A 13,551-nucleotide genomic window follows, 5' to 3' on the forward strand; every position below is an offset into this window, starting at 1 on the left:
AATGGAACCAATTTCAGGTCGGTTAGACGAAAATCATTTCCCGCTAAAATTTAAAATTTAAAGTCTAAATTTTAAAAAATAATTATTTCCGCTAACTAGTATGGTGCATAATAAATCCACTGTGGAGCATAATGGTGCGTAATGAGTGCAATTGAATGGAACCAATTTCAGGTCGGTTAGACGAAAATCATTTCCCGCTAAAATTGAAAATTTAAAGTCTAAATTTTAAAAATTAATTCTTTCCGCTAACTAGTATGGTTTATAATAAATCGACTGTGGTGCATAATGGTGCGTAATGGGTGCAATTGAATGGAACCATTTTTAGGAGGATTAGTAAAAGTGGGGCGGGCAGACGTAATTTTCCCCTGCTAAAAATTTAAAATATAAAGCCTAAATTTAAAAATTAATTATTTCCGCTAACTAGTACGGTGCATAATAAATCGACTGTCGTGCATAATGGTGCGTAATGAGTGCAATTGAATGGAACCAATTTCAGGTCGGTTGGACGAAAATCATTTCCCCCTAAAATTGAAAATTTAAAGTCTAAATTTTAAAAAATAATTATTTCCGCTAACTAGTATGGTGCATAATAAATCGACTGTGGTGCATAATGGTGCGTAATGAGTGCAATTGAATGGAACCAATTTCAGGTCGGTTAGACGAAAATCATTTCCCGCTAAAATTGAAAATTTAAAGTCTAAATTTTAAAAATTAATTATTTCCGCTAACTAGTATGCTTTATTATAAATCGACTGTGGTGCATAATGGTGCGTAATGAGTGCAATTGAATGGAACAAATTTCAGGTCGGTTAGACGAAAATTATTTCCCGCTAAAATTGAAAATTTTAAGTCTAAATTTTAAAAATTAATTATTTCCGCTAACTAGTATAGTGCATAATAAATCGACTGTGGTGCATAATGGTGCGTAATGAGGGCAATTGAATGGAACCAATTTCAGGTCGGTTGGACGAAAATCATTTCCCGCTAAAATTGAAAATTTAAAGTCTAAATTTTAAAAATTAATTATTTCCGCTAACTAGTATGGTGCATAATAAATCGACTGTGGTGCATAATGGTGCGTAATGAGTGCAATTGAATGGAACCAATTTCAGGTCGGTTAGACGAAAATCATTTCCCGCTAAAATTGAAAATTTAAAGTCTAAATTTTAAAAATTAATTATTTCCGCTAACTAGTATGGTTTATAATAAATCGACTGTGGTGCATAATGGTGCGTAATGAGTGCAATTGAATGGAACAAATTTCAGGTCGGTTAGACGAAAATTATTTCCCGCTAAAATTGAAAATTTTAAGTCTAAATTTTAAAAATTAATTATTTCCGCTAACTAGTATAGTGCATAATAAATCGACTGTGGTGCATAATGGTGCGTAATGAGTGCAATTGAATGGAACCAATTTCAGGTCGGTTAGACGAAAATCATTTCCCGCTAAAATTGAAAATTTAAAGTCTCAATTTTAAAAATTAATTATTTCCGCTAACTAGTATGGTGCATATTAAATCAACTGTGGTGCATAATGCAAGACACAATTTTTAGGGGGATTGGTGAATAGCTCCTGTGCAAAGTGGCTATTTTTACCGCAAATGTGTATATTTATTTACCGATTATTTCGGCCTTAAATCTTAATTAGGGCCTTGTGGGCTATTTCATGTTTATCGCGTCTGTTTTTGTCACACATTTGTAGCGGTTTATTTTACCCCATACAAAAAGGGTATGTGCAATAAGTATATTGACAATTTTCATTAACAATTTTTACTACCCACAAATTTTTATTTATAAATTTCTATTTTATTATTTATATTATATTTTGAACAGCGAACAAATTGTAAGTGTGATGCGAAATTATAATTAATTGTAATCCGGGAGTTTGCGGAAAAAGCTATCCAGGTAAATACTGTTATTCTTTTGCAGAGCATTTCATTAGATTTAATAATTAAATAATGATATAATGTGATGGTGCCTAATAATTTGAGTACGGAAGATAATTCTACGCTAGAGCTTACGTTATATTGGCACCATTTTTATCTTAATTATTGAATGGGGGAGGCTGAGGTAAATTCAAATCTGCTCCGTCTGTTTAAAAAAATTTTGGATAGACCAAAATGTAAAAAATAAAAATTTCCATTAACTAGTATGGTGCATAATATATCGAATGTGGTGCATAATGGTGCGTAATGGGTGCGTTAGAATAACACCGTTTTTGGCGCGATTGGTGAAAGGGGGGGCTGAGGTAAACCTGCCCCCCCATTTAAAATTTTAAATAACTCTATTATGATACTGGTGCGTAATGATTGGCGTGTGGTGCATAACGGTGCGTAATGAGTGCCTTTGATTGGTTAACTTGTTATTGTGAAAAGTCAAAGTGGGGGGGGGCTATGGTAAAGTTACCCCCCCCCCTTTAGAGTGGCTTTTTCCTTCCGAGCCCAATGGGTGCAAAATGCGGTATTGGTGGTGCATAATGGTGCGTAATGGGTGCATTTTAATCATATAGTTAATTTATCAAAATGGCGATAGGGGGGCCAACTTCACCGACCTTGAACTGCATTAAACATCTTAATCAGTCGAGAAAACGTTTAAAATAAATTACGAAGTAATGACTACCGAGTAGAAAACCAGAGCAACTCAATATTTTCTTCATAAATGAACTATTAAGCTTGAAAACAAATACTCTAAACACAATAGATAAGAATATACGAAGTTCTGAAAAAACTAAATAAATTAGAAAAACTAACGGGTTCTACCCTTTATCTTATCTACTGACTGCGCTAAAACAAGATTTGACCTTTAAATTTTCATACGTAAAAAATGTAGACTTTAAAAACAAAATAAACATCTACGTAAGGTGTTTATAATCTACCCACCCAAACAAATATTACGTTTATTTTTATCCCGGTTTTACTAGTATTTAAACTTTAGCGATGTAAACGTCAATGGCTCATCGGTAAAACGTCCGCGTTCTAAGAGAGTGCCCCGGGATCGACTCCTGACGACGATCGTATTTAACTACAAATTGATCAATTTCCACCATTGAAAATTTTATACACATCAAAAAAATACAAGTCGGTCAAGCCCGTAATATTACCTCTCCTCGGAGGATATATCCAGGTGTCGTCACACACCACTATATCTGCATTTATTAACTATTATGCTTACAATGAGTGTCTTATTTGCAGTATAACTAAGGGGTTATCGTTGGTTCTGTGGTAGAGCGCTCAACTGCCTGACTGAACGGCCCGGGTTCAAAACCTGGGTGGCACATTCGTTTTTAATCAATAGAGAAATCGCTAAATTAGAATTTCTTCGATGCAATAACTTAAATCTTACACGAAATCTTGTTCTATATCAATTAAACCAAAATTTCATACTCTATTAAATACGCTTCCGATAAGCTGAAGGTCTAATTTTCGATGAAGCATAATGAGTGTCGGTGGTTCTGTGGTAGAACGTCCCGATGCGATCGCAAATTGGTACTAAAACGAATACCGTGAACAATTGGTGGAAACCCTGCCATTGGATGTTGATAGGTTGCCATAACACTCAGTCCGTCCCAAAAGTCAATAAGGAGTTGGAAAATACACACCCATGACAACCGGCGCGACGGTAGGCGTTAACGAAAAAAAAAACCAACCAAACTCAACGCAATCGCAAATTTATCCGTTAACGCTTACCGTCACCCGGTGGTTTTGCTAACCTTTAAACTCCTGAAACGGTTATTCGACTGCGTACGCAGTGATTACCCTTTGCCCCGAAAATGCGAACGCGTTCGCAGGCCTGACAGACAGACCCACAGACAGACAGACAGACACGGTGGTTAAATAACCTCTCCTAGGGTACAAAGTCGCCTCGGAGAGGTAAAAATGGCACAGGGAAAATTGACGTTAATAACTTTAAAACTGCTTAAAACACTTTCGCCAAAGCTGTTTTTTAGAAAAACACCGCAACTTAGCAAGCGTTGGTGGCTGAGTGGTTAGAGTAAATCTCTTGCACGAGGCAGACCCGGGTTCGATTCCCAGCCCGGCGCTAATGAATCGCAAATTGATACTAATACGAATACCGTGTACAATTGGTGGAAACCCTGGCATTGGACGTTGAGAGGTTGCATAACACTCAGGACTCGGTCCGTCCCAAAGTCATAAAGAAGAAGTTGGAGAGAAAACGCCCATACTAATACATCAGACTCAACATCTACAACAAACATCTACAAGCATCATCTGACAAACTCAACACCCACAACATTCACAACACGAATTCAACATTCACAACCTACACATAAACATTACAATAACGATATATCCAATAAAACTGAATTAGAACTGTCACACGGTGGTTTTGCCAACCCTTCGAGAAACTGCGTAATGATTACCCCTTGCCCCGAAAATGCGAACGCGTTCGCAGGCCTGACAGACAGACACGGTGATTGTAAAACCCCTCCTAGGGAGAGGTAATGAGCGTTAAAGATGCAGCAAGTGTTTCGTAAGCGAGAAAAATACAAATAGATATTTATTTCATTAAAATTTGCTTCGTATTATATTTAACTGATAAACTTGTTCTGTAAATAGGGTTAAATTCAATTGTGCCTTGTTTTAGTACGTCTAACTCGCGGTTGTAACTACTTAATTTATATTATTCTGAATAAATTAAACTCGGTTGTTTCGTCTCAATTATTTAAATTAAAATTAAAATTTTATACCGGGCGGAATAGAACCGGGATTACGTTTTTAGTAAATAACTCTGAGTTGCGGAGATATCTTTAAGGGTCGTCCAGTGGCGTAACTAAGCCCCTGCAGACCCCGCGACCGCGGGGGGGGGCATGACATTTTACCAAATAGGGGGCCCTTTCGTTTTAAGTATTGATTTTAATTTCTTTAAATTTTTAAATGATTAAAAAAATTATGTTTTAACTATTGGTAAAAATGTAGAAATCTGGCACGTATCCCCAATATTTTCAGAGAACTTGAAAAAATGGGGGAAATAAAAAAATTGTTTATTTATATAAAGGGCCCTTTTGATATCCTGCGGGGGAGCCCAAATTTGGTCGTTACGCCACTGGGGTCGTCTCGAGAAATTAATACCACTAGGGACCATTCTTCCGAGGAGAGGTATATTTTGGCTTGCCAACTTGTTTCAAAATAAAAGCGAAGTTGTTTGTTTGGCGTTGGCGTCGGCGTTGTGGAAAGCGACTACACGGTAGATGGAGCGGCGAAAAATAAATTAAATTTATTGCCGACACCGGGCTTCGAACCCAGATTTCTCGCCGCGTAGTTTCCAAAACCAACGCCTAAAACAAGTGAGCCACGCCGTCCTCTTCGGATGTCATGCTTGAACTTTAAGCCTTGAACACTTTTGTAGTTTGTTTAGTTGATCCAGAGATTTTCCGCCCCCTCACGCGTGCCGTTAATATCCGCTCCCACCGACCAACTCCCTTAAAGGGAGAGTGACCGAATAACACAAGTTGATCTCATTCGATAGCACTCTTTGACGCGCACGCAGTGCCGTTAATTTCCGCCCCGTCCGACCAACTCCCTTGAAGGGAGAGTAACCGAATAACACAAGTTGATCTCATTCGATAGCACTCTTTGACGCGCACGCAGTGCCTTTAATTTCCGCCCCCTCCGACCAGCCCCCTTAAAGGGACAGTGACCGAAAAACACAAGTTGATCTCATTCGATAGCACTCTTTGACGCGCACGCAGTGCCGTTAATTTCCGCCCCCTCCGACCAGCCCCCTTAAAGGGAGAGTGACCGAAAAACACAAGTTGATCTCATTCGATAGCACTCTTTGACGCGCACGCAGTGCCGTTAATTTCCGCCCCCTACAACCAACCCCCTTAAAGGGAGAGTCACTGAATGGTACGATATCGTACGCCATGAAAATTGTAATACGGCCGAAAAATTGCGATGAAATCATCGCACTGACGCGTCTTCAACTGATTTCCTATCTACTGATTTCCATATTCTTAGTACATAAATGCATTCATGAAATAATATGATTCATGCAGTTGTTAATAATCCATGTTAAATATCTGCCCTAAGAAAATACCAATTTAATCACCCAGATAATATAAAATTCGAAAATGACATATTCTATTAATTTCTGTTCCGACAAATAAATTCATGGGTATTTTTTTATGAATTTTCGAATTTACATGACTTTTGGTGCCTAAACTTCCCAAATGTTTGATATAAATTTCCTAAAATAAACACATTTGAATCCCAGTTTAAGAATTTCTTTAAATCATATTTCCACTAATTTCAATAATTTAAAAGAATTATGTTCGTCGTGTTTTGCTTACCTATTTCACCTTTGATACTTTCCGTCTATCTAACGATAAGAAATAGGATTTTTTTTTATAAATCTAACGATAGGTAATCACATAACCTCAACAGCTTCTATATTGTTTTGCCCACCCGCGTATCCTGAGGGTTGGCGGCATCCACGCTTTAACTTAGGATGGCAATTTATATATCAAACGATAGGAAATCACATAGCCTCAACAGCTTTTGTATTAGTTGACCTACCTGTGTCTACTAAGTATGTATGGGTTTGCCCACCCGAATACGCCGATGTGGAACTAATATTACGGCCTGGGCCGACTTGTTTATAACGGTATCCCAAAGGATATTGTCGCAATTTTAATCCGCTATGAATTAAACATTCTATTTGGTTTTCTATCCCCAACAGTTTGCTGGACACAGCCTAATTGTCTACTATATGCACAATGAAAAGTTACGCGTCTCGACGTCAAACAAACTTGAAGAGGTTTCGGCGGGTTATTCAACGGAAAATGCATGTTATTGCTGTTCAAAATTTGTTACTCTATGCGAGTGTTTTTGGAACATTTGTTTTCTATAAACAGGACTTACCCGTTTTTTTAAGCAAAACAAATTACCTAATTAGTAACTCGAAATAGAAATTCGAGGGGGGAAATCGCGACTTTACTGGAGAACGTGGTGCCATCTATTAATGGCAAAGGAAGCTAAAATTCAAAATAGCCAAATGATAACGCCGTTAGAGAGCCATGATTGTAGAGCATAATAGTTAGACAGCTTATACTCTATTTAGTGGACTTTTAACCTAAATGAATTATCCCGGGTAAAAATATTGTTTATAATTGCTGTAATTTATGTTATTTACCAATTAACAAACGATCCAATCAACGCGAGGGGCAAGTAACGAATTTTTGATTTCAACGCCAGCGACATCTATTGAAAAAAGAGCTACTTCACTCCGAGCCGCCACTTGCTTGAACATTTTAATGAATTTGTTCAACATGTAGTTTTTCAAAAAGAAGAATGCGATCGAACCAAACCTCTTTCAATTTTAGAGAGTGCTGTTCTTTTTGCTTTAACGAAGTGGATGGCGAAATGGATAATAAGAAGTGCGAGGAGCTTCGTTGAATTATTAGGCGTGTTTCAACAATTGTTTTAAAGAAAATGTCATGAAAGAAGAGTCGAACGGGTAAAACTGTTACAAACCGCATATCTTTGAAACGGATTTAACTGATGCCAAATATCAGCACAGTGGTTTCCATAAATTTCAGATACTGGCCAGAGAAAAGCAAACGGGTCTCCCTCTGGACAGAGATGGGCAAAAGCCGAATTTCTCCTTTTTTTGCCCGAGGGTGCAGTTCGCGCTCAAAATTAGCTCTCGCACTCTTTGGAGCTCAGAGCGCGCCCATCTAGGCCTCTGGATGGAACAATTACCAACAATTATTTAACAAATTCAGGCGATCTCGAAGGGGACTGGCGGCCGAATATTTAATCCAGGAAGGCGCCAAATTGTAAACTCCGTTTCGGGTACAACGTTCAAACTGCAAGTGCGCAACGAAATTTTTCATAAAACCGTTTTTGTAGTAAATAGCCGGGGCCTAAAGGACGTAATTAGGTTAATAGCCGTAGATACAATACATTCGGAGATATTACCAAAAAAAACAGTTTTGTGCTCCTTTTTTCCGCCATAAAAAATTGTGCTCGCAACCAAATGATGAATATTTTCGACACTTGATAAGTTGATAATGACCTAATGAAGGTACATGCAAAAATTTTTCCCGGTAGCAATTTTTCCGATGTTTGCCCAATATTGTGACTTAAGTTATTGAACTAATAGCTTAACGAAATATTTCTTAGTTATTACTTTAAAACCAACGTTAACGTATTTTAATACCCTCATTTTTTTGGAAATATTATATCTTCTGTATGGTATTAGTTAGTTAAATTATGGACTCTAGCTAGAAAAATAGATTTTTGTCCAAAGATTCTTCCATTATGGTTTTGGGAATCCATTTTCCCAAAATTTCACCCAAGGTTGTTATTCCTCGTTGTGTTCCCCTAGGTGAGCCGTCCAGATTTGAAATGGTGCATAATTACGCAAACCAATCATTCAGTCGGAAACTGGTTGACGAATTTCAGCTAGACTACTAGCTCCAAGTGGTTTTGCCACAGCACCCAAACTTAAATATTTCCAAGGGCATGTGGCATTTGGATAATTTAAAACGCGCCACTAAAAGTCTCAATCTCGAATAAAATCGTCAATTCAAATCAAAATATATGAATATCTTATCCTACAAAATAATACGGCACTACTAAATATTCCAAACTGATCGACACTAATATCGACAAGTAACATCATCACTAAATTTTTATATCATCAAATTTGCACTTTCTTCAATACCAAAAGTCGTCACGGGCTCCAATGGTTTGAATGATCATCACTTCCACGAATTAAAATCGGAGCTACTCGAAATTTAAGTACCACAAAATATTAACGCCACGGATAAAGAACGTCAATAATTAAAAATATGAAATTTTTTATGTGAATATTGGTAACATACAGTAAATTGCTTTTTTTTGCAATATATTTGTGTTTAATATTATGTTGAGTGATAAAACATTAAAAACAAAGAGAAGGTTTTGAAAATGATTAAATGATCAAGTCCTTTTACAAGAAAAGTGAAATATCCATCGTGTAATGGTTCAGAGCAGATAAATTTAAATGGCTATTTGATACTGAGCTAAATTATATAGAATGCGTTTACCAAGAAGAACCGCAGGGTGGTCTTCATCTAATAACACTTTAAATATATTATGTGATTTCAACAGTGATTCGAATGCGTGTTTTACTTTTCCAATTTTAGAGTACAATTGAGAAATTTTACTCCACAAAATTCCATGTTCATGGTGATATTCCCCGTAGTAAAATGTGTGGACTTTCAGAAGTTCGAGTCCCATAGAAATGCCATCTTCCGCAAGGCTCAGATTAAAACAGCACTGAAAAGCTACTTTAAGAAGGCGGAATCGACAAATGTGGTATTCGCCCAAGACAGTCTCTTGCTTTTTGATAAGCGCCACGCATTCCTTCAGAGTCGCTCTTAACTCACCGTCAGACTCGGAATTTTTGCAAATTGTTACACGTTGATCGTAAAATGCTTCAGACAGAGCGACCACGTTTAAGTCGGTGGCATTCTGGGCGTCCAGTATTTGGAATCTGGCAGCTTCCTTCTCGTCATTCAAACAACAGTTACAGTGGCAAGTGAAGTAAAACTGGCGCCTTAAAATGTCTCGTCTTTGGGCTTTTGGCAGGGCAATGTCCAGGTATGAAATGCTTATTCTCCTGACGTCATCATGCGGAATGTCTTTGATAGCTTTAACTACCAAGGTTTTGCCGTTGAAGGACCAGTACGCATCAGGGTCGCAACTGTGATCAAAAATTGAGAAACCCAAATACAAGCCACATCCAACTTTATCAAATCCATCGTCAAAGATTTCATTCCCATTAACGGACAATTTGCAAAAAACATCGAAGAGCAGCATCCTGTCGGCTTCGCTGTTGGGGTCATAAAGGTCAGGGAAGAACATCTCCAACTTTACTCCCTGCATCATCTCAAAATACAACATCTTTAGTAAATTTTGGGAGATTTCTTCGTGGTGTCCCATCAAATCATCGCACGACCTGCTGTAGCAACTGACAGTTTCTCGTAATAAGCTTCTTCCACTTTTTCCAGCCATCTTTATCTTCGTGTAGAGTCTGGCCATGACTAGTTCTTTGCCTTCCAGCGGAAACTTCTTCAAACGGGCGCATTCCAGCTTGTGGAAATCTGACCAGGCCTTTCTTTGGCAATGGACGTCGCAGAAATAAAGCAGTTGGCATTGACTACAGCGTTGTGGCTTTGGTCTAGTTTGTAATGGCTGCAAAAACTCATTTCCTTTGAACACGGGTTCGTTGCTATTTCTTAGACAATAGTCGCAAAATATTCCCTTTTCGCTTTTGATAACGGCAAACACCAGTGGTTCGGATCTGCAAATAACGTCTCCTCGACTAAATCCCATCTTTATATCTAAAAAACTTTAAAGTAATTTATGTTGAGATGTCTGTATTTATGCACTTATCACCTTTAATGAGTTTGTTGGGAAAGCTTTTTACGAGCACAAAATAAAAATTTCCACCAAGAGTTATAGCTTTTAAAAAATGTTGCTAATTTCAAAACACCGAAACGACTACAGTGCCATCTTTCAAACTAACAAGTGGGCTGGAGGAGTACACTAGCAGTTACATGTGTTTTCAGTTGTCTTTAACGATTCGACATTTGAAAACTAGACAACTTTAATTATTCTCCACCCCCCCCCCCCCCCCCCCGTGTTGAAAAAAGTACAAAATCGTGTCTCCTAAAAATGTATAATTAATAGATTACGAAAATCAATGTGTAAAAATTACATTGCATAATTTGGTGTTCAAACGTCTTATTTTCAACTCTCCCAAGCCACTGCCCACTATTACCATGGAAGAAAGATAAGGAGAGCCGGCTCCGGGCTTTTTTGGATAAGTGCATGGGCGCCCTGCTGACTGCAGCGCCTCTATCCGTCGTTAGATAACAAATATGGTGGCCCCCGTGGAGGCTTATACAGCGTGATGACTGACGCATGGCTGAAGACCAAAATAAATCAAATCGTCGTTTCTACGGTGGTTCGAGCTGTTCCTTTTTAAATTGTTGTAATGCTCAAGGGAAATTAAATTAAGGGATATATTTTTTCCACTACCCTAAAGATCAACAAAAGTCAGTAAATATTTAAAATTAAACATTACATCTTAAATTTCCTGTGCTAAACGCTAATGATTGTACCGGATGACGGCCAGGTGGCGATAAAATCGTAATTCCAAAACCGCCTTTGTTACATAAAAGACAGAGTTAGCTGTCAGCTCTCCTTATGACATTATCTTTCCATCATGCTATTACACTATTACGTAAAGTAAGCCAAGATATGGGGATTGAAACTCTTTAGGATCGTTATATAGGTTAAAATCAATCACAATTAATAATCAAAAGAGGGTTTTTTCTTAATAATTATACTCGAAATTCAACTTACAAATAATATTCGAAATTGTCCAGTCCGCAGACCAAAGGGAATTACTACTAACGAGTTATCGACAGAAAATGGAACTAAAACTAATTACAGGTGAGGGAGAAGCCACAATGAAAAATTATGCAGGGCTAGAAATAAGAGCCCGATTTCTTTATATACATTTTAACATATCTGATGCTCCCGCGTAAATAAACCGATGTTCCTTTTAAATTGCATTCGTTTTTATAAAAATTGGGAAATAACCTAAATAAATTTAATATGAACCAAACCTGTTGTCGTAAACCGAAAAAAATTGAGTTTTTACTGGCACAAAAAATTACAAAGCCTCCGGCGGCCTTTAACAAATTTATGGTGATACTAAAGTCACGGTCACACAATATCGTTTAAAGGGGTACAACCCCTCTTGTGTGGTAGGGTGCACTTAGACTGTACCGAGTAGCTTCCACAAGCCTTCCTAGCGAGGGGCGGGAAGGAGTTAGTTTGTTCAGGTTTTACCCCCAAATTCCAAAAAAGGTTATACACCCTAACCAATCAAGATGGATTATACTCCCTTTAAATACAGTTTTGACGCTGAATTTATCACAAGTTTTATTGAAACTGGGATTCAAACCAACTTACACTGGGTTTCAAAGTGTATAAGACCGTAGCCTTGGCATATTATCTTAAAAATCATCAACGGGTTTGCGGTTAAAGCATGGACACTGTATCTCTAACCGGACGGGAAAAGCTGTAGCTTCCACCATACAAAATCACCTGCCGCCGCCACCGTCTCTCTGTAAAGCGGGGGAGGTTCAAGAATTTTTAAAGTTTCGGGGCTGTCAAGGCCATATAATTCGTCACGTGGTCGAAAAAACATTCTTTATCGTTTGAATACGACACCTGGTGAAATAAATTCGAATTTTCCCAAGAGTTCTTTGAATTTTTTTCAGAAAGATCGTCTGCTTAGGAATAGTTTTTTTTAAATCGTTCCTGCATTATCTTCGTAATTTAAAGGGTTATTTAATGATAATGAAAAAGTTGAATACTTTAAACAGGTAAGCAATTTATTCCTAAACTATTCTTTATAGTTTTCGTACGTATAATTATACAAAATATTAAATTTTTATAGTTAAAGTTGAAATTTAAGCCAAGGTGGTAATGTGAGGAATAGAAATCTCTTATACATATTTCAAACATGGAAAACCAAAACAAGTAAGTTGCATTTACAGTGTAAACAGAGTCTATAATGGATAGACTGTGGTGTAAATATAGTTACCGTTGCTATTGCTATGTAGTTTTTAATATGACAATGTTTTTATTTGTAGATTAGTGGTTACGCTGAATGACTTATTAGTGGCGTTGGAAACCTTAAATTGCATCTCAAGATTTATTAATTGTTTACATTTATTCGTTAATTCATTTAAGGTGTCTTCGTTATTTTTTTCTAGGGTTGAAGACTTCTCTTTAAGCTCCTTATTTTCAAATATCAACTGGTTAATCAGAGCATCCTTTTCATTGATAATTGATGAGTAATAGTCTTTTATTATACACAAATGTTCACAGTGTCTGATGGTAAACTCATTCTTCATGCTCATTTGTGGTACTGGTAACGTACTTTCCTCGTTGTTAATAACAACATCTACTCTTAGCGACAACGTTTCATCCGGAGGAAGAACCAGATAGTTATAACCTAACCGTACTGTGAATAAAAACAAGGTAAAAATTTTATAATTTATTATAAATAAATAATTATAAGTTAATTTCCAACCTTTGAAAGGCTTTAAAACAATATGTTAAAAATATTTCCAAGGAAAGTAACAAGGGAGAAAATCATTGTAATGTTTGACTCCAGCTGGGTTGAAATGGTATCTGCAGATTTTGCTAGTTGCTGAAGGAATCCAGTTGCAAAATTTGCTTTTGAACTTGTGCGTGGTTTAGAAATCATGAGGAGCTGATTGAATCCTACTAATCCATTCCTCTTTCAAAGTCTTGTCCCTTGGAAACAAATGAAAGCTAGCTTTACTCTTGTAGCTGTTTTTCCCACAACCGATAACACAACATCTTGTAATTCTTGTTCCTCCCCTTTTGGGAGTTTCTGAAGAACTGTAAATAATATACTATCATTAAAAATTGAACATTCAATAAAATAAGCGAAATTATTTATTATAAATTACCTGTTTTGTCTCTCGATCTCGTT

The 13,551-nt window shown here is 37.1% G+C and overlaps 1 protein-coding gene across 1 annotated transcript; it reads right to left on the minus strand.

Moving 5' to 3' along the window:
- Positions 1-9,005: 9,005 nt before the first annotated feature.
- LOC149959314 (histone-lysine N-methyltransferase SMYD3-like) lies at positions 9,006-10,360 on the minus strand. The gene has a single exon (XM_090167366.1). It carries the CDS (start codon positions 10,341-10,343, stop codon positions 9,006-9,008), a length of 1,338 nt encoding a protein of 445 aa, XP_090023492.1. The 5' UTR covers positions 10,344-10,360.
- Between the last annotated feature and the right edge of the window lie 3,191 nt (positions 10,361-13,551).

The sequence above is a fragment of the Leiobunum rupestre genome, chromosome 2 (genome assembly GCF_980474605.1).
Source record: "Leiobunum rupestre chromosome 2, qqLeiRupe1.1.hap1, whole genome shotgun sequence".
In the NCBI taxonomy this organism is placed as follows: Eukaryota; Metazoa; Arthropoda; class Arachnida; order Opiliones; family Sclerosomatidae; genus Leiobunum; species Leiobunum rupestre.

Bases quoted from the DNA above. Each gene is read 5' to 3' on its own strand.
- LOC149959314 (XM_090167366.1), bottom strand. From the start codon at position 10,343: ATGGGATTTAGTCGAGGAGACGTTATTTGCAGATCCGAACCACTGGTG.